The 26,190-nt window shown below is 45.5% G+C and overlaps 1 protein-coding gene across 1 annotated transcript in view; it reads right to left on the bottom strand.

Annotated features, from left to right (window-relative positions):
* Positions 1-26,190, bottom strand: part of SLC7A14 (solute carrier family 7 member 14) — a 49,335-nt gene that overhangs the window by 5,790 nt on the left and 17,355 nt on the right. Inside the window, exons 2-6 of the mRNA XM_008705342.2 lie at positions 23,788-24,024; positions 21,884-22,101; positions 12,885-13,031; positions 10,097-10,305; positions 7,145-8,022 (exon numbers count right to left, since the gene is read on the bottom strand). Of these exons, the coding sequence (XP_008703564.1) occupies positions 7,145-8,022; positions 10,097-10,305; positions 12,885-13,031; positions 21,884-22,101; positions 23,788-24,024 (1,689 nt within the window). The remainder of the gene's footprint in view (positions 1-7,144; positions 8,023-10,096; positions 10,306-12,884; positions 13,032-21,883; positions 22,102-23,787; positions 24,025-26,190) is intronic.

Below are 26,190 nucleotides of genomic sequence, written 5' to 3'. Positions count from 1 at the left end.
TTTGTACTCTCTCTGTCAAATAAAGAAAATCTTTAAAAAAAAAATGTAGATCCATTGCGTTGTAGTTATACATCTTCTAGCTGTCATGCGTGAAAGGCGGATGTGGTGTTCGAAATCAGAAGGGAATTCGCTTTCGTGTTGCAGCAGCGTCTCGGAGACTCTCCTGCTGGGCTGGAGTTATTTTTTTGAGTTGATGGATCTTAAGGAGAGGCGACAGTCAGGGCAGCAACTAGTTAGCGGCAGGCACAGAAGTGTTTCAATATTTGCAAAACAGACATGGCTGTAGCCGGCACACGGGCCGAATGCCAGCCCCGCTCAAAGGTAGTGGCAGTGAGTCCTGTGAAAGGATGTTTGCAGCAAAGGGAAATATTTGAAAGGAGGCATTGGCTTTTCTTCCAGACAGAAATTCCCTGATGGAGAATGTGCCCAAGAGAGGCTAGACAAGATGAAGAATCATGCCTTTGGCAATTTCACGGGCTTTCTTTATGTAGAACATTCTGTGAACGTAAGACCCTTTGTAAAAAGTGCTTTCTCGTCCGTCATCCCAGAGAGGTTAAGACCTGCTTAATAAATCAGTGATTGAAACGGCGCTTCAACTTACATATACTGAGTCTTAACGGATGGCCGCTCCCACCCACCCGGGCACCTCCAGGGAAGGGTTAGCAACGCCAGGCTTGCTTTCAGATGCTGGGTCACCTGAGCGTCAGTGGGGAAACACCCATTACCTCTCCTTGTGTGGGTCCATCTGTGCAAATTAAGTCAATGACCCCAAACCTACAAGCGAGAGGGGAGGGAGGAGGGGGGAGGTGTCTCTGGATCTTATGGGGGAAAACCTTGAACAAAAACCCCACTCGGAAAAAGAGCCCGGGTGACCTGGAGACAGACAGTACCAGCAGATTTCTGACCCCACTGGCGGGGACTCTGGCTGAGGAGCGGCTGCCGGATCTCTAGCGTCCCCTGGGAGCTTCCTGTCCTCTGTAGGCAGTCACAGGCTCCGGGCCAGAGGCGGTGGGCCACCTGACCTCAGGCTGGGTGGAGCAACCCTTCCTGGGGCTCGCTTTCCAGCAGGAAGCCCTGCCCGCCGCAGATAACTGAGGCACTTTGTTATGCCCAGAGGCTTTTTTATTTTTACTACCCCGGGATCAGCTTTCCAAAACAGACATTTGCCAATGCAGAAAGGAAGACTGGATGGTAATGAGAAGGTGTCCTCCCACCCACTGCAATCCCTACCAACTCCCCCTTTGCTGGTTAGTTTTTAAAATACCGCCGCAAGCCCTGTTGGTTATAATAACAATTAGGGTTTGTTTAATCTGGTGTGGCCAGGAAGAGCAGGCTCGAATTGAATGGGGAGTTGGGGGGTGGTGGAGATTCTCTCCCTGGCTCTCCGACTGATCAAATATAAAGTCACATTACTTTATACCTCAGTTTCCCATCTGCAAAATGGAACTGGGGACCCTTATTTTATTTGAGTGGTTATAATTGCCAGGAGACAGAAGGCAATCCTGTAAAGGAATTTTAAAAAAATCCAATAATCTAAGCCAGTGATTCTACTTCTAACTCCACAGAAACCCCGGGGAAATGTGTCCATGTGTCCACCGAAAACCACGATTAAGAATCATAGCAGCTCTCTTTGTAGCAGTCCCAGACTGGAAGCCAGCTAAATGTCCATGGGCACTGGAATGGTATATTATTATCACGGTGGAAGGCTAGCCGGACAAGGAGAATGAACAACTTAAAACCGCAAGCAACAGCTTGGATGAATCTTAGAAATGTAATGTTGAGGGAAGGATGCGCAGTGCTCCCTCTGTCATGGCTCTGAGTGTGTTCCAGGAGCATTGCACACACCTGTTCTGGGGACTTTTTCTCTGCCATGGCCCCCTCTCCCTTCATTCTTTTGTCTCAAAGGAGAGCCAATACTGCAGGGGCCGCTGGGCGTAGAACCCCGGGAATCACCAGGCCATCTTCTCCATGCACAGCCCCTGTCCAACATGCAGCCTTGACTGTAGTGCGATCCCCTCTTTCTTGGAATTGCACTGGCCCTGTTGCCATCCTCATCCTGGCCTTCATCATTTTTTTTTTTTTTTTTTTGGCCCCTTTGAGCATGATTGATTTGATGGAGTTGCCAGTTGTTTTCTCCTCTGCCTACAGGAGAATTTCAAGCTTATTTATGGGACATATCCTCAGGAGTTGACTTATCTTGATGCCCTCTCTGCCCCCAATTCATGGCCCCCTTCCTTCCCTCCTCTTTCCTTCATGACAATGGCTGCTTTGAGTCCATTTCCAAAAGGATTTTCAAATGGTAGTGCAGGTAAAGACCGTAGGTGTGTCTTCTCTTTGGAAATTATGTTTTAGTAGAAGATTTATGAAGCTAATTGCCAGATCACTCTCTGTTCCTTACTTGGTAGCCCCTGGGGTGAGGGGGCCCATGAGCTGGTCTACCAGATGATTCCTTTCTAATAAAGTCCCACAGGGACAGTCGAGCTGGAAAGTGACACTGAGTAGTGTCATCACTGGTCATTGTTACTTTCAGACTCCCTGAGACTCTGCCCAACCCCATAGCTTACAAAACCAGCTAAGAGAAAAGGAAAACAAGCTGCTCTGTGCTCGTTTTGTTGGGATTATCAGACACTTGCTATGCGTGTTATTTCTCTTGTCTGAAGGAAAAGAGACAAGCGCTGAGTAATCTTGTTGGGACTTGTGCCTTATTTTACTCTGAGTCGTGCTCATCTGAAGGTCAAAAGCTTAGCCAAACATTGTTAGAAAAATGCTGTAATTAAGATTCATTTAGAGAAGCCTGGTTTAAAAAAATGTGCCCAAGATGATTATCAAGTTATGACTCAGCTTAACTATGTAAATCTTTTTAAAAAGTAGCTGATGTTTCATAAGAAGTTCCACTTAAAAATATCTCTACTGTTCTCCCCAGGAAAGTTATACTATGAATAGAGAAATTTAGAAGAAAAATCTGACATTTTGGAGACGCAGAAGCTTAGAGGTGGGATCTTTGTTCTATGAAAGCACTGAAAATTTTATAAGCCAGTTTGGGGTTGTGGGATGGATACATTTTATATGAGCAAAAAATTGTTTTTGGAAAACATGGAGCTTTTGTAATTAAATTATTTACCCTGCTTACAAATTATCTTCTTATTTTTCTCTCCAGGTCAGTGGTTCTCACATGTGAGCATGCATCAGAATAATCTGTAGGGTTTGTTAAAGCCTAAATCGTTCTCAAGAGACTCTGGGGTGGGGTTCAAAAATCGCATTTCTCACTAGTTCCCATGTAATACTGATGCTGCTGGTCTGGGACCACAGTTTGAGAACCACTACATCATTTTAAACCCGACCACCCATTAAAATTACCTGAGGAGCCTTAAAAAATACCCAGTACTTGGCCACACCGGACTCATTTATTCAGAAAATCTCTGAGGGGGGATCCTGGGCACAGAATATTTCAGAAGCAGTCAGATGATTCTGCTGCGTAGTCAAGATTGAGAATCTTCGTTCTGGGCAAAGCTCACTCGCGTACCAGTCTTCAAAGACCATGGCGCTAATGCAGTCAGTGAGTGCCTAGCAGCTGGGTGCGTGTTGAGCTGCGGGCTCCCGTGCCCTCTGTCTGGCCAGCCCCAGGCTGCAGGGTGACATCTCCCATGTCAGGGAGGCTCCGTTTCCGGACCGAGTTTGCAGTTTATGCCATCAGCAAGATGACAAAAGGCTCTCGGGGAGTTTTCTTCTGCCTGATAACCGGGAGGGCAGCCGGAGTCAGAACAGGTTCGTGCTGTGCTTTGGCATGTGATAGCTAGTCTGGGGGACAATGAATCATTTTAGATTTTAAAAAGAAAGGCAGGAAAGAAATAATTCATATTATTTTCCCCAGTATTTTCTTTTTAAATATTTATTTATTTATTTATTTATTTATTTATTTATTTATTTATTTATGATTGGGAGGGAGAGAAGGGGGAAGGGGCAGAGGGAGAGGGAGAGAGAGAGAGAATCCCAAGCCCGTTCCAAGCCCAGCACGACCCAGCACGGGGCTCGACCTCACAACCCTGAGATCATGACCTCGGCTGCAATCAAGAGTCGGATGCTGAGCCAACTGAGCCATCCAGGCACCCCTTTTCTTATTGAAGGCCCAAAGAGCAACCAGATCAAGACCAGTAGAATTATTTGCATTTTTACAGATGAGTAAACTGAGATGCAAAGGAGCTAGAGTCAAGACGTGCAGGTAGCAGAGCTGTGATTTGAACCTGGGCTGTTTGACTCCAAAGGCAAGGGTCCTTGCCACCTTACCACTTTTGCAAAATGCCCCTGATGCTCCAGAAACCACAGATATAATGCAGAACTGGGGACATAATTTTCGACCAGTAAAATGAAACCATAGAGCCTCTTGTTAAAAAGTTGTTAAGAAACAAAAAGTTGTTAAGAATTCAAGGAAGCAGCAGTGGAGCATTCGACCAACGTGGGGCCCTGTGGCGGCGGCAGAGGCTGTGCACGCGTGGAGCCAGCCCGGCTTAGGCGTTAATCTGCACAAAGTGCATCTCAAACCTTCCTATGCAATAAGAAGAGCTCAGGGGCACCCTGGTGAGGAGGAGTACCAGCTGCAGAGCTGAGCGTGAGAGCCCTGGGTTTTAATAGTAGCCCTGTGACGACCTTCCCGTTATTCCTGTTGACCTTGAGCGTGTTATTTGACCTTTCAGAGGCTCAGTTTTGTCATCTGTAAAGCTGAGAGAGGGAGAAGTGGGGAGGGCTAGATGATGCTAGCGTTCCTCCAACTTCCGTTATTTCTATACCACGTATTTAGTGTAGTGGCCACGGTCACGGTCCCCGGGCCCACACTACCTGACTTCTAACTTTGGCTCTCCCAGTTCTAGCTATGTGACCTCGGTCAAGTGCCTCAGCTTCCTCATCTGTAAAATGAAGGTCACTGCGAGGGTTACATGCGTTCATGTGAGGAAAGCCCTTGCATAATGGCTCGTATGTGCCAAGGGCTATATTAAGTGTTAATTATGACTATGAGTCATGGCACCTGTACTAGTCCTGATGTTTTTTTTTTTCTTTAATTTGACTCACTTTTTAAATTTAAGACTAATCACTAGATTCATGCGAGCATATATATTTTTTCTAGTATGTGTGAAAATGTAAAATAACTATGTAATCCTTTTGAAAGTTCAAAAAAATTCATTCCTAGACTCTCTAAAATCAGCCCAAATATTACTGATGGAATGGTCACCACACTGTGGGTAACATGTACTAGATATTGAAGGTCCCTTCCAGCCTTAAGACTTGAGGAATGAATGAATAATTGCCTGTCTTTGTGTCTATGCCATCAGTCATTTGACAATGTACTAGATATTGAAGGTCCCTTCCAGCCTTAAGACTCGAGGAATGACTAATTGCCTGTCTTTGTGTCTATGCCATCAGTCATTTGACAAATACGTAGTTCTCCCTTCTTTGGTTGAACCTTTCCATTGGTTACATGTTCCAGTGGAAACATGTTTAAATGGAGAAGAGAGACTGTGAATAAATCATGTAAGTAGTTAAAACCTTGACGAGTTAGTGGGGTTCTCTCAAGAACTCCCCCGAAAGTCTAACAAAGGAGCTCTAGAGTCGTGAAAAATTGGAATGGGATGTTAACAAGAAGACACAGGCTGGCCTTTAGCAGTGAGGAATCTGCTGGAAGACGCAGGCCCTTTTCTTTGAGCGCTGTTTTCCCCTTACTTTCCTCTAAGTAAATCTTATCTTATAGGCTTGCAGTTTAAATTCCACCTCCTCATGTTCCTTTCCAGCTCTTCCTTTTTTCTCATCTGAACCGTAGTCAGAGAGCAAGGTTTATTAATCACATGCTGTGTTCCAGGCACAGAGGACGCTGTGCTGAACACCCATATTCCTGACCTCGAGGAGTAGATGGGACTTCAGGGCCACCAATTTGTATAGGGCACATCAAGATAGTGATGACGAATTTTAAAATTAGGCTTCACTTCAGCCTCCCTCTCAAGTTCTCATGAGCACCAGTCCCCAGCCATCTCATGAACTCAGGGCTTGTTGGGTGTGAGAAACATGGAATAATATAAGTTGATCACGAAGGAAAATTAAAAATCTCGGGAAAGGTGCAGGACTGTTTGAAGGCAATGAAAGTGAATTTAGAGAGAGCATCTCTGATTTACGCCCAAAGCTGTGGACAGGAGAGGAGCTGGCAAAGTTATATCAGTTATCAACAGAAGAAGAGAAGATCAGTAAGACTGATGGTGTGATGGGTGCTTCCCAAGAGAATGACTGGAATATTGAAGGATGAACAAAGAATCTTGGGAAAAAATGAAAAAATCTTGACTATTTTATAAAGTCAATACGAAGTGGGGATGGGGTGCAGGACTGTTTGAAGGCAATAAAAGTGAATTTAGAGAGAGCATCTCTGATTTACACCCAAAGCTGTGGACAGGTGAGGGGCTGGCAAAGTTATATCAGTTATCAACAGAAGAAGAGAAGATCAGTAAGACTGATGGTGTGATGGGTGCTTCCCAAGAGAATGACTGGAATATTGAAGGATGAACAAAGAATCTTGGGAAAAAATGAAAAAATCTTGACTATTTTATAAAGTCAATACGAAGTGGGGATGTTAAATGGTATAATTGGGTCAGAAAAATTATGCCAAAAAATCCACACTTATTTCATACTTTGCTCATTAAAAAAATCAGGGCATGATTGGTATTTTAATTTAATTTTGTCAAATGTAAGAAAAATACTTTTTTTCCCGTAACTTTTAGTTTCATAATTTTTAGTTTCTAAGATAGAATTCCAGTTGAACTTTTCCACTCTCACTTTTACTGTGCTATTTTTGTCCCTTTATTACGTGGATTCATTTTACATGGACTTTTTTATGGAATTAATTATCCAAAAAAAGAATGTCCAGTAATAGTATTCAGTGAAGTGATGGATTGATCAGCATCATTCTTCAGAACCAACGACCAGGACCATAAGAGCCAGAAAGGGCACAACTGGCTTTACTGACTCTAATGAAGAAAGCCAGGGTCCACAGAACCAGCCAGATTTCTCTTGCAATGGAGAGGCCTAGTCTAGCTAGGAGGCAATTTTGGGATAAGGCTGTTCAAGGCCTTGGGAGGGAACTCTCGAGGCTCCAAAGGAAGTTGCTTACCCACAAAGCACCAGACTGCAAACCGGATCCATGTGATGGTGGAGAGCTTTAGCATGAGATAAATGTTCACCAGCATGGCAAAGGCAGGCACGAAGGGGAGGCAGGGGGCCATATAGGGCAGCTTTTTGGGGTTCTCTGGCTGCTGCAGGATCACGAACACCAGGGCGCTGATCAGCAGCACCATCAGAACCACCAGGAGGATGGCCCACCAGCTCTGCTCTGAGATGTAGTCGGAACCAAAGATGATGAAGGAGCAGAAGACGAACATGAGGATGAAGAGCAGGAGCACGCAGGTGGTCACCGTGTGCCCTGTAGCGGCCGTGGGCCGGTCCATCTTGCCTGGAAGGCCCAGCCGGATCCTCATGGTGTAGTAACGGGGCCCAATCAGCTTCTTTAACTTGATGAGATAAATGTTTTCAGATTCGTCGGCTTCTATGCCTGTGGTCACGTCCACAGTGCCATAGTTGGGGTGGTTCACGCTGTAGTTTGACTTGTCCGATTTGCCTATGAGCATCTCATTGTCTCCCAGAGATGGTAGGTTTTTGGCCCCACATGTGTTGGTGGCTGGGCCAGAAAACTCTTCCCCCTCACTCACAGGAGAACAAACTTCCTTCTCACAGTCTGCCAGGATGCCCTCCTTCTTCTTTGTGTGTTCCTGGGACAAGAACTTGACAAAACCATCAATGTCACTCTCTGGTTGGTATCGAAGAAGCAAGACGCAGACAGAAACCAAGGTGTAGGCAAGGAGTGTGCCAATGGACATCATCTCTATCAGGTCTCTCAGGCTGACTAACAGCGAGAGGAGAGCTGCCAGGAACCCCGACACAATGCAGGCCACCACTGGCGTCTCTGTGTAGGAGCTCACGTGAGCCAGGAACCTGGAAGGAGAGGCAAGCAGAGGGTTAGCAGTGAGCTACAGATGGTGACTGACTCTAACATGGCTTAACTTCTCCGGGTCCTGCTCCTCCAGTTTGCTTCTGGATTCATTGCTTTCAATACAGCTGCTATTCCTACTGCGGGATTTGGTTCCTGGAATATGATTTAAAAAGAATTTTAACGCCTTGGTTTTGAGGCAAACTTCTTTATTAAAGTTCCTACTTCATTACATGACGTGAAGGGTTGATTGAATTTGGAAAATATGTCAGAAACCTGGATGGAAGTGCAAACTTTGCTGGGAAAACGTTAGGGGCAGAGAATTTATATACCTGCTTGGGGTTTAGACCTGTGTCACCCAAAGAGCGGTCGGTCCGCGGGTCAGCAGCATCAGTATCACCTCGGAGCTTATTGGAAATACCTATTTTCAGGTTTCACTGGAGACCTACTACATCAGAATCCCTGGGCATGGGGCCTAGCAGAGTATGCTTCAGGAAACCTCCAGAGGATTCCGATGAATGCCAAAACTTGAGAAGCACTGCTCTACAGCAAAAGTGCAGGGGCTTAGGTGGAAAATAGCACAATAATGCAGAACGTGTGCTCGTAGATGCAGGCAAAGCCAACCAATTACCAACTGGAGAAGACCAGCCAACGTGAACGAATGGTAGGTGCTTCCTTAGCAGTTCCCAAGGGCCCTAAGTAGCTTCCTGCTCTCCTAATACTCCCTCCTCCCCTCTCTTCCATTTCCCCCTTCTTTTCCTTTTCTTTTTTTTTTTTCAAGAGAGAGAAAGAGAGAGGATGTGTGGAGGTGGGGGAGGGGCAGAGGGGAAGGGAGAGAGGGAGAATCTTAAGCAGACTCCATGCCCAGCACGGAGCCCGATGTGGGGCTCGATCCCATGACCCTGAGATCATGACCTGAGCTGAAATTGAGAGTCGGCCGCTTAACCGACTGAGCCACCCAGGTCCCCTTCCTTTATTTTCATGTTTTACACATGACTGTCAGCTGTGCTTGGGGATCTTTCCTCTTAGTTTTCTTGGACAGCAGAAAAATCTTTTGGATGTGAAGTTGTCACATCTCTATGATAATCAGCCTCTTATCCACTCGTCCAGCTCCCGAACATGGAAGCTCTGACCTGGTGCTGACTTGGAGGGTATACAGAGGAAATGAAATGTAAGATGACAGCTGATAGTAGAGAGAAAGTCCCTGAGGGGTTCCCTCCATACCACTGAGAGCTCCTTCACCTCTATGCTTTACTCCTTGCTTTGTGAACTTGAAGAATGCCTTTGCTGTGAGACCCTCATATGGTGGGCACTGGGAACCAAGACGTGGGCCACATTCCATTTGTGTCCATGAGCAGGTTGACCACTTCATGGCCAATGTAGGGGGCTGGAAGTCCATATATTGGCGTGGTTAAATATCTGGTCTTTGGAGTCAGTCATGAGTTCAAATCCTGCCCCCCCCCCACACCACTTAGCAGCTGAGGGATCGGGGCAAGTTTTTTTCACCTAAGTATACACATCTACTATATTCATCTGCAAAACAGGGTTATTGTGACAACTAACTGGGATACTGTATACAAAGCACCCAGGATACACAAATGTTCAATAAATTATAGCCTTTGTTGCTACTGTTATTAGGCTCTGTTCAGATGGTCTTATCCTCCCTGTGATGGTAGCTTTGAATGTTTTCAGCTACAGAAGGCCTGTGGAGAGATGGGCACTACCAGGCCTCAACATGAGGGCAGGCCTAAGATGTTCCTGGGATGGGTCCTTCCTTCTGGGAGCTACCTGGCATGACGGTTGGACACCCATAATCTTTACAAAGGAACACACAATGCCTAACAGGAGGGGTGGGGCAGTTAGGGGAACTTATCGGTTTGTACTAGATCAAGGGACCCAGAGTCAAACTGAGGGACTCTTTCAGGGCTTACGCTCCTTTCACTCAAATTCTTTGTTAGGATATATGACAAGTTCCATAGTCTATGTGACATACGCTCACATCAAAATTATAGTCAGGTTGACCTTCTCCTTGGACAAGCATGGCAGAATAGAATACATTTCATGGAGCATAGCCCTTACCTGAAAAGGAGCCCATCACCAGCCATGGCATAAATGACCCTTGGCATTGGGAAGAGGGAGCCCAGCAAGCTGACGGTCAGTCCTGCAACGGACCCAATGGCTACTACGAATTTTGCAGCATAGAACCCATGAGCCACAAACATCTCCATGAGCGGGGATTCTGTGTCGATGGCATTGCATGGCACCATCAGAGTTAAGATCATGCTCACCTGTTAAAACAAGAGAAAACACGGCTGGAGGGAGAGAGGGTGGTCAGCATGGATGGATGTCCCACAGGAGAGCAAAGAGGCCTGGATATTGGATTAGCCACTTCCTGGCATGTGCCCCTAATTTAACCAGTCATTTGGGCTCCAGAGCTCTCAGTATCTTCTCCTCCCATTAGAATTTAGTGGACTTGGCCAGATGATCCCCAGTAGCTCTCTCTGGCCTTCATATCTGAGGAATAAGTATGCAGGTATTTAAGCCCCCCAACAGCAGAACTACATTGACAGTTCAATGAAGGGCAGATATCAGCAGGTAGAAGGAATGACAGCCCAAGGCCCTGGAGCCAGGGCCTAGCAGTGACCATGGACACCCTGCCCACATGGGTGAGACTCTCATTTCTTTTATACTTTTAGAGTCCCATACAGTCTTAACTATATGCTCTCTTTCACCCTAAAGACCAGAGATGGAAACGCTGTTTAGATAGGTGATCAGAGGTCTATAGCCAGTTAACAGTGATCAGAGGATAGCGATAAGTGATCAGAGGTCCATAGCCAGTTAACAGATGGGAACCAGATAAGGACTCACATTTCCATTTCTTCTCTGTAGCTCAGTGCCAGGAGCCAGGCAGACCAACAAACAAATTATGGCATCAGGATGGAACTCAGTTCTACTCTGGGGTTGTAAGACTACCGTGGCTTTGCTGAGCCAGGTATCACTTGGCTCCCAGGACCTATCTTCCTTCGTATGTCATAAATCTGCCATAACATCCTTTCCTCATGGTCCCGGGCAACGAAGCCACCGGTCATAAGGCTGGGCTTCCCCTGGCCTGCAGAGGCCAGTGCGGGCATCAAGAAGGGAGTTCAGAGCCTGAAAGGGAGAGGGTCAGGCATTTCTAGACCACTTCTTCTCATGTTCCTCAGGAGCCAAAATCGTCCAGCGAAGCCATGGGTGGCTAGGGAGGACGGGAGGATGGACCACCACAGCCCCACAGTTTGGCTCTTCTGATGGTGGAATGGCAGCCTGCTGACCAGCACGACACCATACAGCCCCTGAGGCAGGGGTAAGGGCCATGTGTTCTAGAAGAGAATGTTTCCCAGCAACTTCACCCCTTGCAACATCCCCTTTGGGGGTGGGCTGGAGGAGAGTGGCACTGATTCCTACAGCAATTTGCGTTGAGTCTGCTGCTCACGTTAGACCAGGGTGGGTCAAAAGTTGACAGATGCACAGAAGTACTCTGTAGTCTATAAAGCACTAGCCTAAGAAAGGAATCGTGATTATTAACTTTATTGTGTGTGCCCACGGGTTGACCCCTGGAGGTGGGGGAGCTACGTGAGGGAGGAATAAGAGGGAAAACGCAGAGCAGAGTGTCTCTGCTGCGCTCCCCGCACCACCCCTATCCTCTGAACACTCTGTCTGCAGGGACAACTGGGGTGTGGATAAGAGGAAGCCCCTTGCCCGTGTGTGCATAGGGAGAGGTGATAATTGACCTGCACATAAAACAGTTGTGAGGGGCAGCCGAGTTCCCATAAACCACATCCAAGGCTGCTCTTTTGTTTTCCTTTGGTGTCCAGGACAATCTTCTTTTGCAGCTTGCCCTAATGATCAAGCCAGCACTGGTCTGGCTTCCTCAGTTGCTAAAGATGTTTTGTTTTGTTTTAGTTTTGGGGAAGGAGGTGCTTTTCCTATGCTATGCTGCCAGGATAGCAGCGCTGACAGGGCATGTCCCCAGCTGCCGGCTCTTTCCTATTTGTGGTAACTGAAGTGAGTGGGACCCTTAGGGCCTGGGGCATTTGTATAATCATGTGCCTATTGGCTTGTCACCTGGTTCTTTTCATTGCCAGGGGCTGGTGGTGGGGGGGAATATTGACTGTGAGGGAAATATTTCTGTGATAGAAATTCTGGGATGGGAGCTGAGAAACGACACATCACAAGTGTGAAGATCGTCTCAGGGAGGTGATCCTGAGAAGACAAGGCTGAAGGCTTCCTTCTGAGGATTCCCTTTAGGAGGAAAACCTTAAAAAGAAGCTTGGACCAGAATAAAAAGAGGGAGCCACAGCAGAAAGAAATCTCCCCCGAGATTTAAGGGGAAGAGTGTCTCTAGAGGATGACGTACTCTCTCTCCCCACTCCGGGAGAGCCTTGCCTCTCGCTGCCGGGAAGCTCCCAGAAGACAGAAGAGCATTGAGGAGGGTGCACAGAGGTCCACAATGCTTCTGCTTGCACACCCACCCGTTACTGCCAGCCTATGATCTGAGCTCCTTGGACAGCAGCCCACGCCCTGTATACCATCCCCTGGGCAGCGGCAGATTCCCAGAGCCTGTGTGTGGGGAGCAACGAGGATGGAGACTCAGAGGCCAAGGCTGAAGTGAGGGTCTGGGCTGCTCCTGTCTCCAGTCTGAAGTCCTGATTTTCTTCTTGTTATGGATGGGTGGGGATAGAGGGTGCCTGGACACATACATAAAGACACCAAGATAGTGTAAGGAAGGGACCACTTCCTGAGAGAAGGTGACCCAGTCCCAGAGCTACATTTTAAGGTCAAATACGAAAAGACCATCAGGATGGTCCTGAAAGGATGTAATACTTACAGATACATATGCTGTGAGGCAGATGACCAGGGAGGCGGTGATTGCATAAGGGATGGACGTGTTTGGATTCTTGGCTTCCTCTCCAGTGGTGGCGATGATGTCAAAGCCAATGAAAGCATAGAAACACGTGGCTGCTCCTTGCAGCACCTGGTGAGACAATGGCATTTCTCAGACTCAGAGTGTCAGGGCAACACCAGGGCCTAACATGTGGTACCGACAACTGCTCAGTGCCTGGCGACATTCCTGAGCAGCAGAGAGTAACATGGAGGAACTTGTGCTCAACGTTTGGTTCTGATCTCCAGTACTTTCTAGCTGTGCCACCCTGGGCAATTCCCTCATGTGTAAAATGGAGATAGGGAGAATTTTGGCCAAATGAAAACTGGGTTGTTCAACACATTCAAATCATTTTTGGTAAAAGTGGGGTTATAAGCAAGTCAATAAGTTGGCTTTCCCTATGTCTTGGGGGAACTCATTAACCTCTCTGTGCTTCATTTTCATTCAGTGGTTCTCATCCACAACCAGGCCCAGTATCACCTCCCTTAGGTATGTTTGGCAATGGGAGGAGCTACTTGTGATGGTCACAGAGACGTGGGGCATGCATTTTCAGCATTTAGTGTACGGGGCTCAAATGCTTCTGCACAAAAAGTTGTCCTGCCCAAATTAGCATTAGTGCCCCTGAAAGATATTCTCTGCTGTAACTTCTAGATCTGAAATGATATGAAAGATGTTCAGATCTTCAGATAGCCTATTGTCTTTCATGGGAAGACAGGTAGAGACGGTTGGATTTTTCTGCTCCTTTGGAGGTTTGAGTGACCTAGTTGGGCTCTAAGGCAGGAGAAGATGTGTGGTGAAGGCCTGTGGAGGTGGTATCCAGTGACATCTGTGGATGTCTGCTGGACAGAAGCCTGCATGGCTCCAAGAGTGGTTGGGACTTGATAAGTCAAGATGTCAGTGAGACTCTTCCCTTGAAGAGTGTGTTAGTTTCTTCCAAAGAATCAACTAAAGTTTCCCCACCTTAGCATTCTCAGTGTCAGCTGAAAGTAAGAAGTGTGCCTCTTCGAATGCTTGGGTAATGTCCTTTTAGGGGAGGGTGAGAGAGCTTTTTCTAGACTTGTGTGTAGAGGGTGAAGGGCCTTGGCAGTATGAAAGCTCTAGCCAGGGCTCCAGGAATGAGATTCATTGTAGAATGGACCATTTCCCCCCTTTTCTCCGCATACAGCTTGTAAATGATGAAATTCAATACATGTGTCAAGCACATAACCTGTGCCCAAATTTTCACTCTTAACCTTTCTCACTGGTTTCTCAATAAGTAAAAGACAAAGTGTACTAAGTACTGGAACCTACCAGCTATATTACAAACTGAAGATCTCACACCTCAAAAGAAAGTTTTGCTCACAAGTCTCCCCCCTAGGTTGCTAAAGTTTCATTTCCCTGATTGGGGGTTCTTCTCTTGGGGTCCATTCAACTCAGGGGGTCTATGACTTTTGCTGGGAAGAGATTACATCTTTATCTTTACTAACCTCTGACTGAACATACATTTCTTTTAGTAACGAATGAAGGTAATGAACAGTACCTGTGACTTTGTCACTCACAGCGATCAGATATTTTTTCCATACTAGATTGTTGCAGGGATGTTGAAATATTGCTTGTGCTTGTCGCTACTTCCAAATTATGGTAGTTATTAGACATAGATACCAGTATTTAACACACTATTAAAGAAACACATTGTTATTATGTCATAACTTAAAAATATTTTATAACTATATTTACATATATTTGATTTCTTTTGAATTCCTGTGTAATTAGGTTATTCATTTATAAACACGATCCTTAGAAGGGTTTCAGAGTCTTCACCAGACTGCCAAGGAGCACATGACAGAAAACAATCGAAGAACTCCTGTTCTTCTCAAACAAGCAGTTGTTGTTGGAGGGCTACTTTCTGGGAGGGGAGTTAACTCCCAATTTCACTTCAGTGAAGTCCTTCATTTCCGGGAATGGAAAGTGTTTGGGCCTCCAGAACTCCTGGTCTATTCTAATAACTCAGGTAGAAAAAAACTTCTCAAACAAGCAGTTGTTGTTGGAGGGCTACTTTCTGGGAGGGGAGTTAACTCCCAATTTCACTTCAGTGAAGTCCTTCATTTCCGGGAATGGAAAGTGTTTGGGCCTCCAGTCAATGAGAGAAAACAGATTTCACTTAATTGTTCACGGAGGTTCATAGGTCTGGAAACGTGCTTGCTTTCAGTTGCTGAGAACGTTTTTGGTCTTCAGGGATGAACAGATGCTGGGATTGCAGACTCCCTAAACTGCCCCCATCCAGGAAAGTATTGCTTTAAGACAGCTTCCAGAAAACCGGTTCTGCTTTCTCTTCCCTTACACATACATGCACACGGACACACACACAACTCCTGTAAATCATACGGATCTGTTATGACAGTCAGTCTCATGGTGTATCACTCCCAGTTAGGATGTCCCAGGGAGACAGCGCTATGCCTATTCAGTGTGGTGAGTTCTGGATGGAAAGTTCATAGGTGTTGCCAGCCCTTACTGCTGAAGAAGGGGGGAGGTGGACGTGTCTTAAATAAGTACTTTGGGGCGCATCTACACTAGAACAAGATGAGAGGTCTGTAAGCCATGCCGTGTGAGGAATCACTGGGGACCTAGGGATGTGTAACTCGAAGGAAAGAAGACTCAGAGGAAGACACGGAGGACACCTTCCAATTCTGACGTCCTGAGCATGAAGCAGTTGGAGGAGAAGTATACTGTGGGCTCCAGAGGGAATCGCAAAGCCATACGGGGGGGGGGGGGAGGGGGACAGGCATTGGATTTGGTTAGGAGAGCAGATTTTGTTGATTGTCAGACTTAGGGTGGTTCTGTCACATACAGGCTTGGTGACCTGGAACAAGTTCCTAACCTCTTGGAACCTCATTTTCTTAAATGGAGATGAAAATAGTATTTAGTTCATGGTGTGGTTACAAGGATTAAATGAGATAATAGAGTGAATTGCAGTCACGAACTATAGTAGGTGCTTAATAAATATTAGCTCTTACTAGCAGTATTTTTATTACTATAGTAAGTTTTCTAGAACAGATGAAACCCAAAGGGATAAAGAAATTCCTCCTTCTCCTTGTTTCTTTTTTTAGAACGGGACATGTACTTTATTACCTGCTCGCCTGTACCAGGCACCACGACTGACAGGGATACAGTCGTGAGCAAAAGTACCTTGAGCTTAACCCTCTGGGGCTTGGAGTCTAGAGGACACTGCAAGACCCAAAATGCAACCTTGACTGTGGTAATAAACTGAACAAGATTAATAGGGGTCTGTATTATTTGTAAGGCATAAATGCTACTGTTTTCCGAACAACTGAAAGAACAGATGGCAATTACTGATAATTATGAGATACCAGAATATGGACTATGGTCAAGTTAGGAATAGAGAGGAAAAGTTTGCAAAGAGAGTGTCTGTTAAGCTGTCTTTGCTGTGTAGAAGTAGGGAGCTATTCTGGTTGAAGGACGACAGGACAGATCAAAGGAAGAGCGTTTAGAAGTTCCCCTGCATTAGGTAGGAAACAGAATTTAACTCAGATGGTTTAAATGAAATGATTTCAGTGAAGGCCCCATTAGCTAAGTCCAACAGGGATCAACCAGTGAGGGGCCTTTTCGAGCATAGAACAGAGTATGAAGGGTGGATAATGGATCTGGGGGGTGGGGCACATAGAAAACACCCAGCACACCTGCCAAGATCAAACAGATCCTGGTCTAATAAGATATAGAACAAATACACAGATTATCGAAGAGAAGATAATAAAATTAGCAAATAGGGTCACCTTTTTACTTAATTAAGTTAGTATGAATGAGTTTTTCTTCCTTGCAAGCAAATGATCCCTGAGTGATGACCACAAAAGGGTCAGGAAATGAGACTGTGTGTGGGGTGTGTCTCTACCCTAACAACCACTAAAACTACTTTGAACTTCGCTGTATCCAGACCTCAGATCTGGCCACGGGGATTAGTGATGAGGATTCCCTTCCGTGTGTGAAAGAATGCGTGTGTACTTAGGAGGGAGCGTCTGTGAATGAAATTGATTGGTGAAGTGTGTGTACGTGTGTGTTTCAAGGTTCATTAGTATTTTATTCCAACTTTCAAAAAATGTTTTACATAAATAAAAAATAGTATTGACTTTTTAATTGGATGACATAAGCAGAAATAGTTTTCCAAAGTAAAGCTGGTCCAGATCCAGATCCAGGTCAGCCCGTCCCTCTAGAGAGCTTCTGTGGGGAAGCAGCATGGGCCTCAGCTGCTGGAGGGCTGACTGCTGCTTATTTAGTTGGCAAAAAGCACTGCCATCAGTGGCGTGCTGGTACTAGTCGGCGTGTGGAGTCCCTAAAAGCTGGCCCCCTATGTGTTACTGATATTCGTGAGGCAACGCTCTGTATTCTGCCTTGGCCAGTCTGCCAGATGCCTCGGAGCTAATTAGCCACCTTTATATAATGCACTCCCAAGGTAACAAGACAAAACTCCAACTTTTATAGCACTTTCTACCACCCCATGCTCCAGGTCTATTAGCAGCTGTCCACAGTGACAGTGGAATGTGCTAATAGGTTCCAGCAGATGAATTACAACGTGGAGAACAAGAAAAACAGCTTTCCCTTTGTTTGGAGGCAGTCGGCAGTCCCCACAAATACTTGTTACGGACCATTTTCCTGGGAGCTATTTGTGCGGGTAGAGTGTCTTATTTGGGTAAAGAAAAACCGCAAGATAGCATCAAGGACAAATAGCATACAGGGACTCCACAGCCAGCAGCGTTCAGGGGCTGAGGAACTGTAGAGGGTAGCAGGGGTTCAGCTGAGGGCCAGCAGTTACTTGATCTAGAGAAAAATGTTTGTTGTTCTTGAGCTCTTCAGGACCAAAGAAGCATTTGACCCAGAACCTATAAGTGAGTAAACCATTCCTTAAGCTATTTTCTTTGGAAGGATGTGGTCGGAACAGGGAAAGACACGAAGATCTTCTTCATCCCATCCTACCTGAAGGGGATTAGAACTCTGAACTAGGTCCCTTGTCAGGGGTAGGGGTCAGGTTTTCCCTAAGGAGAAGACCATGCAGCCGCCACGTAGGCAACTTACTTTTGTTGACAATCGTTAGGTAAGAGAGTAGGGAGTGTGTTTATTAACTTGGTGGAAGATATGTTCACGAGAGGGCGTTAGACCCAAAAAATTAGGATCCGTATTCAAAGTGGTCTTGCTAGGGGCGCCTGAGTGGCTCAGTCGGTACAACATAAACTCTTGATCCTGGGGTCATGAGTTCCAGTTCCATGCTGGGCATAGAGCTTACTTAAAAACAAAACCGAACCAAAAACAAACTGGCCTTGCTGGACTGGAAAAGTGACCAGAAAACAAAGTTGAGAAAGAACAGGTCCAGGCCAGTTTGCTAGGGAGGAAATGTACTGTGCTGAAACCCAAGGCCAGGCAGATAGGAAAGAGGAAAGACGATGAGTCAGCACCATCCTCAAACTGGGCTGTCCTTTGTGCTCAGCTGATGCTTTCAGTCACAGCCACTAGAACAGATATCTGAATTCTCTGCAGGAATAATGAATTTGCGGTGAAAAATGCAAAATCCCGGCCAAACCTTCTTGGTGGCCAGTGACAAACCACCTCAAGACAGTAGGGTTGGGTTGCAGTGAGGTTAGTGAGGCCAAAGGTGCTAAAAGAGACAATTGTTCCCGTATGTCCAAACCCAGGTGGGGGGGGCGTAGTGGAGTAAATAAGGACTTTGACTCAACCAGGACTGGAATTGAATTTCAGTTCTATTACGACCTAGGTCTGTAGCCTTAACTTTTCTCAACTTAAGATATTTTGATATAAAAGTAGAGATTAGGAAACCGGGGATGGGGGCGCCTGGGTGGCACAGTGGTTGAGCGTCTGCCTTCGGCTCAGGGCGTGATCCCGGCGATCTGGGATCGAGCCCCACATCAGGCTCTTCTGCTATGAGCCTGCTTCTTCCTCTCCCACTCCCCCTGCTTGTGTTCCCTCTCTCGCTGTCTGTCTCTATCTCTGTTGAATAAATAAATAAAATCTTTAAAAAAAAAAAAAAAAGGAAACCGGGGATGTACTGTATGGTGACTAACATAATATAATAAAAAATCATTATAAAAAAAAAAAAGTAGAGATTAGGGCCATCGTGAAGATTACATGAAAAGTGTATGTAAAAGAGTGCGTCACAAAGCAAATGGTACGTTAAGAATGGCATCCTTCCTTTCTTTTGTTTATGCCTGACTTCTGATCTTCTTTTCTTGCTACAAAAGCTAGTGAGAACCTGGCTGTATAAATGGGAGCCCCTAGGGCTGGCTTGATTAGTCCCTTCCTCGATGGGGTGGATTCCTGACTATCCTGAAGAGGCATGTGGGGCCCTTGAGTGGGAAGAGGAGACCCCCAGAGAGAATAAAGCCCCCAGAACAAAGCACAGAGGGACAGGTTCCAAGGCTTGTTCATCATCAGCCTGGGCAAAGGGGATTTGCCCAGAAGAGATTAACTGCTTCTAGTCTTTACACGGGGCCTAGACCATAATGTGTGCCTTTAGGCGAGCCCTTAAGAGATTTTTGAAAATTAGGCATGAACTGAGTAATTACAAAATGTTTTCAAATTGTTTTGCTATGATGTCTTAGTAAACAATGTCCTTTGGCCTGGGCCGGTTTACACTCCCCTCTGAAGGTAAGAAGAGAGGCTAGACCATGTCCTAGCGCTCCTCCTAGCTCTAAGACTCTAGGACTTTGTGAAAGCTTAAAGGAAATGAAAACGTAACATGGTTTCGAGAAGAGCAGAAGTAAGGGGCGATCACGCACAAGGTACCCCACGCAATAGAAAGCGCTCTGGAGTCACAGAGACCCGACTAGGAATTTCAGTCCTGGCGCTGACTAAGTGACTCCAGGTAAGCTCCCCAGCCTCTCTGAGCCTTAGATTGTCCTGTTAAGTTGGGTGCAGCAGCTTTAAAATTTTGTTATAAGAGTGAAATAATATTCACAGGGCACAATGCCGGGCACCTAACAGGTAGTGGATAAACTCTAACTCTTCCCTCCTGTAATTATCGCTATTGTTAGCCACACAATGTGTACCAAAAAAACCCATCCAAGATGTTATTCTTTTCGGCAAACATTTGGTGCAGTTAGTTTTCCCAGTTGATGAATGAGAAACCTGAAAGCACAGAAGTTAGCTGTTGGCCAGAGTCTTAACAGTAAGTCCATGACCCCCAAATTTCTTAGATTGTGAAAAAAATGGTGAGAACATTTTTGTGTGCTAGGATGAAAATGCAGTGTGTTCCGGAAAAACACTTTTTTCTTTGCCACTCTTGTAATTTGTTGTTTCTTTTATTTGATAGGAAAGGAACGATTTGTATTGTAAGAAAATGTCGACTCGAGGATCCAGAACGGGGTCAACAGTGCTTCTTTGTCTCTTCTGGTTTTGACCAGTTTCAGGATTTATGCATTTCAAGGAGGAGGGATGAACTTTGTGATACCGTGGAATTCTTCCAGATAAGCAGAAGACTAGAAATCTTGGCTTAAATTGCTCTCTTGCTTATTTCTCTGAATCGAACTGTGTGGCACGGTTCAGAAGAGACAGGAGTTATTTTGAGTGTTCTCCAAGAGGGATTTCTGGTCCCTGGACATCTTGGGGGAAAACCAGTCTAAGGAAGAGCTTTTTGCAAAAGCAAATCTGGTGGCGTCCCAGACTTGCTCTCTGCCAGCGCTAGGCAGGTGTGCCTCCCTTGGCCTCAGTTTCTTCACCTGCCAGATGAGAGGTTGAAGCAGGTGATGTCTAAGATCTCTTCCAGCTCAAAATTTTCTGAATTGTGTTCTCAATGAACTCATCAGGTATTTTAGTCATACTAGAAAAACGATCCAGGCACAATTTAGAACTACCTGTCAGTATTAAGACTTTGCCACTCTGACCTTCCCATTTTTCTTTAGTGTAAATCTCATCACGCAGATCAGGGGATGAGATCTGAAAATGTCCTTTTGGTCCAGCCCACTCTCTGGCCAACTCCCAGACCATACTAGGTGGACTCCTCTGCCATGAACCATGCGACTGGAGTGGGATTTATGACCAGCCCTCACTGTGCCCACTTAGCTGCACCTAGACCTCAGTGGGGCTCTCTACATTGGGTCAGACACTGCGATTAAATTTAAAAACTGTTGTTTCCCTAGTTCTATACTCAGGCGACACTCATCCCTTACCTACCTACTTGCTCTTCTGGCTTCTTTACTGCCTTGTCTATCCAGGGCTATCTGTCTCTGAAAATACTCGAGAGGGATTCTCTAGGACCAAACTGTTCCTATATACAGGCTTTAGAGTTAGACAGTCCTGGCTTTGGGTCTTGACTCTGCCACTTATATCGTGTGCTTAATAGTGAGTCCCCTTAGGGGCTCCTGGGTGGCACAGCGGTTAAGCGTCTGCCTTTGGCTCAGGGCGTGATCCCGGCATTGTGGGATCGAGCCCCACATCAGGCTCCTCCGCTAGGAGCCTGCTTCTTCCTCTCCCACTCCCCCTGCTTGTGTTCCCTCTCTCGCTGGCTGTCTCTATCTCTGTCAAATAAATAAATAAAATCTTTAAAAAAAAAAATAGTGAGTCCCCTGACGTCTCTGAGTGTGAGTTTTTCATCTGCAAGACCAGAATGTAAGTATCTTGCTAGCAAGGTTATCGAACACTTAATATTACATACAGAGCACTTAGCATAGGATCAGGCAGATTTCAGATGGCCAAAACATCAAATCTGTTATGGTTATTTGTATGAAATAGAGTCTCAATAAATGTTTGTAAAATAAGTAAAAAAAAAAAAAAAGAAATAGGAACCACTTCAGAGCATTCCAATTAAATTAAGATGAAAAGTGATGAAAAAGATGCCATGCAGACTATGGGACACAGCAGCATTTTTTGAAAATATGTCTCAGACCAGCCACAGGGTGGAAGGCAGAATGTGCAAGGGCCTTAGGAGGCCTTAGAGAGGGACTCACCCCTGACCAGCCATGGGGCAAGAACTGGCCCTCAGCCCAGTATTTCCCGTTGATGAAGAAGAGGCCCGCGATCATGATGAACACCCAGACTGCCAGGTTCAGCACGTTGAGGACGTTGTTGAAGCCCACGGAATTCTTGACCCCCAGCGCGACAATAATGGTGACGATGATCGCAATCACTAGAGCCAGAAGGTCGGGGTATGACTCTTCACCTTTCCCTAGGTGGCAAAGACATGAGTTAATATTGTCCGGAGGGAAAAAGGGCCATGCAGACTCCCAGCACCCCATCAGGGCATTCGCACTCAGCTCTGGCAAGGGTGATCAGTTCGTCATGGGGGAGGAGAAACAAGTGTGTGCGGGCATGTGTGTCCACACGTGTGCTTGTGTGCAAGTGTGTGTAAGTGTGTGCACGTGTGCCTACACTGTGGTCCACAAGTGTCTCTTTGCAAATGGGAAGTTTTTGGTATATAGGTAAGATGACCTGATTACCTGGACCCAAAATTGGTCTACATGACATGGCAATGACACTACCACCTATGGAACCATGGCAAAGAACATTTGAAGTCAGAACGGTCCTAAGACATTCATGGTGTATATACGGGTTTAACATGTTACTTGAAAACTGGTTTATCTTCACCGTTGTTCACTTTATAGTCCATAAATTTTCCATTCCGTTCTAGCAATCTTTCATTTTTAGAAAGTTTTAAAATGCATGTCTTTGGAAACTGTTGGAAGAAGGGTGTGCTTTGTATTTATGCGTATGTGGTTGCAGAGAAAAGAAGCAGTGAACACACCCCACCCGGTTGGTCTGGTCTGTTGGCCAGTGGACTCCTGCCCTCTATAGAGGGGAAAAGGCATTGCCTCAGCTGTCAGGCTTCTGAATTTCAGCTGCACTCTTTGCCCATGACCAGCTGTGCGGCCTTGGGCAAATGCCTCATTTCCCTGGACCTCATCTGTAAAGTGAAGGGTTTGTACTACCTGATTTTGGAGGCCTTTCCAGATCTAAAAATTCTGTGAAATCTGTATACTATGGAGATGTGGTCTTCATACTTATTATCTTCTCATGGTATCTGAATGCTCAGCATTTTTATCAGTTCTTCTGAGATAGGGACACCAAAGTCATATGAGTAGCATGCAGCCACAGAAGCTGTACTTGGAAGTTCTGGGTCAAGACCCCCCAGCTTCCTCCACTATTGTCTGGCTTCCCATGAATATGAGAGGGTAAAGTCAGACATCAGGATAGAAAGCAGGAGCAAGCGATGGATGGAGCTCCTGGTATTTGTTACGTGAAGTTCTGATTATTTAGTATTCACCCAATTATATTATTCCTCCTTGGCTTCTTCCATACTGGAATCCATTTTGTCCCTTTTAAAAATATATTTTATCATTTAAAAATTAACACATGCTTATTTATGAAAATTAAAAATATCTGATGAAACCACTGGAGAAGTTCATTAGAGTTATTTTTCCTGCGTTGGCTTTATTTTTATGTAGTTATTAACGTGATGGATATACAGCTTGTACCCTTTGTCACATCAAGAACATATTCCATGTTATTACGACAGTCTTCCCAATCATCCTTTTAATCGCTACATAATATGCTTCCACAACTTACTCAACCATTTGCTCCACTGTAGAATACTCAGGCTGTTTCTAGGCTTTTTTTTTTTTTTTTTTATTATAAATAAGGCTGTGATGAATATCTTTTCATATAAAGCTTTTATGGAAATTAGAATGACTTCCTTAAGATAGATTCACAGGAGAACTACTCGCCCCCCCCGCCCCCCACAAAAGACATATTTAAGGCTCTTGATACATTTTGCCACATTGAATCCTGAAAGGGGAGCCCATTTATTCGTTGGGGTAAGTCTGTTTGTTGGGGTAAGAGGATATGGCGGTCTCACCCAGGCCGTTGAGGGTTCCCACGCTGTCTACCATCCAGCGGCTGATGGTGTGGTTTGCTAACGAGTCAAACATGCTGCTCAGAGCACTGGCACCGGCCGCGGTGCCAATCAGGTACTCCAGGATCAGGTTCCAGCCGATGAAAAACGCCACAAATTCCCCCACAGTGACGTAGCTGTAGGTGTAGGCGGAGCCCGTGGTCTTGGGGACGCGGACTCCGAACTCGGCGTAGCAGACGCCTGCGTGGGACAAGCACACATGGGTGGGGGGCTTCAGGAGAGGAGCTAACCCCTTCACCGAGAGGTGTAACAATCTTGGGTACAAAGTACCGGAATCTCTGCGATCTTAGAACAAACACATGAGATTTTATATATCTGAATAAATTCAAGGCCAATTCTAATATCTTTCAATGTCCGTTCTGAAAAACTTTTAACCTGATTGGCTGGGAAGGTAATCAGAGCTAATTCTAATGAACGATTGGAAACTGCTCTTTATTTAGAAAAATTCCTATTTGTTGTATGTGACTCTGTGATGTTCCTTAGGTGTCAGAGATCCTGAATGACCTAGTGGGCCTACGTCATTGTGACCCCACACCTGATGGCACCAGGGTTATGTTATGTTAACATTCTTCTCTTTCATTTGTACATATTCTGGAAGTTGCTCCCCATTTGGGGATGATAGTTCAAGTGATCTGTGAAGATTTTGTACTATATATGGGGGGTGGGGTAGATAAAAAATACATATGTAAGTAAGCCACTAGTTTTTACAAGGAAATTTAGCATGGGGAAAAGATAATTTAATGAACACTATAGAGTGTCCACTATGTGCTTGGCAGGGTGCTAAGTGCTGGGAATAAAAAAGCAAGTGAGATATGACCCTGACTGCAAGGGGAGATATACCAAGAAATCAGTGTCCGTCATGGGCTGTATAAATTCAATAATGCGGGGATATATAGGAAGAGAGAAAGCAGGGAGGAGAGACACGTGCATCAGCTGGTTTTGAGGTATATGGAGAAATTAACTGCACAAAGAAGGTGGAACATGAAGCAAAAACGTGGTGGGTAGGCAGTCTGGAGTATTTGAGTGGAGGGGGGTGGGCGTGAAGTGACTGGGGGCAGACGAGCCTGGAGAGGTAAGTAGAAGCCATGTGTTTTCCAAAGTGGGTCAAGACCCACTTCCACTACAATCATCTATTAAATCATAATTTCAGGGGTAAGGACCAGGAATCTACATTTTCACGAGCTCTCCACTTATAATTGAAAAACACTGGTGTACTCCCTCCTTCCTTGATGGAATCATAGATCAAATTAGAAAGAGACTGGGAATATGCCAAACTTCTGGGAGTTGGGAGCATTTCCTACGTCATGCTGGGGACTCTGGGTGTGAGGCCACTGGGTCGGGTGCCAAGTAGGATGACAAACAGGACCGCTTGGAGGAAACACACCAAGAATGGGATGTAGGAAGGATTTCAAAGTAAACTTTGCCTTCAGTTCCCAGTTTTAAGGGCCAATCCTGAGGTTCTGTCATCACAAATCAAGGAGTAGAATCAGTGCAAGGAAGCAAAAGCAGAGATGTCAGAAGCCAGGACACCATGAATGATTAAAGGTGAGGCAATATCTCTTTTGCTACCCCTTCGTGCTGTCAGCTCTCAGGGTGTCTGTGTGGAAGGAGCACTGGACCAGCGGGGCTGTGCTCTTGTCTCAACTCTGCCTTGACCTTGTTCATTCCTTTATATTCAGTTTCCTTCTTTGTAAAATAAAGAAATTAGGGATGCTCTCTTAAGGGTCTTCCTATTCTGACACTCTAGGATTCTACCTGTTTCATTGACTTTTATGAATTTTGCTGCTAGATATATTGGGCATAGTTTACTTTTCTTTTACATCAATTACTATATTGTTCCATATACGGAGACATTCTCAGGGTTAGCAAAGCCATTCGTCTCTGCACTGAATAATCTAGGCCACCATTTATTTTGAGTTCCTATGTCAGCCCCCCTACCCCTTTGTAAAACAGTTTTCCATCTCCTTCCTGGAGGTCAGACTGCCAGTTGTTTCTTTTTGTTGCTGCCACAGGGATTACCTCGAACAGGCAGACCACTTCCTTTTCTAAATCTCTGCTTTCAACACCTGATGTTTAAATTGTTAGAGTGAGTCTAAAATTAAGAGGAAGTGGTCTCTGAAGGAAGGGCTGGAGAATTTTTCCGTGAGGAAGGTGTAGAGTGTCTAAGCCCCGAGTATGAGGACCTGAGAACTTGAAGGACTTTCGTGCTCTCATCTCCTAGAGAGAGTTGGGTTCGCAGATACACACTAGTGCCCTTCTAGTGGGTATGACGAAGGGATTAGGAGGCAATTCTAATTCTACTCTTTGGTGTAGGATCCACAGCTTTACCCCAAAATTCTTATATCC

Source organism: Ursus maritimus, unplaced genomic scaffold, assembly GCF_017311325.1.
Source record: "Ursus maritimus isolate PB19 unplaced genomic scaffold, ASM1731132v1 scaffold_4, whole genome shotgun sequence".
NCBI classification, from domain to species: Eukaryota; Metazoa; Chordata; class Mammalia; order Carnivora; family Ursidae; genus Ursus; species Ursus maritimus.
This window is presented reverse-complemented; position numbering and strand designations above follow the sequence as displayed.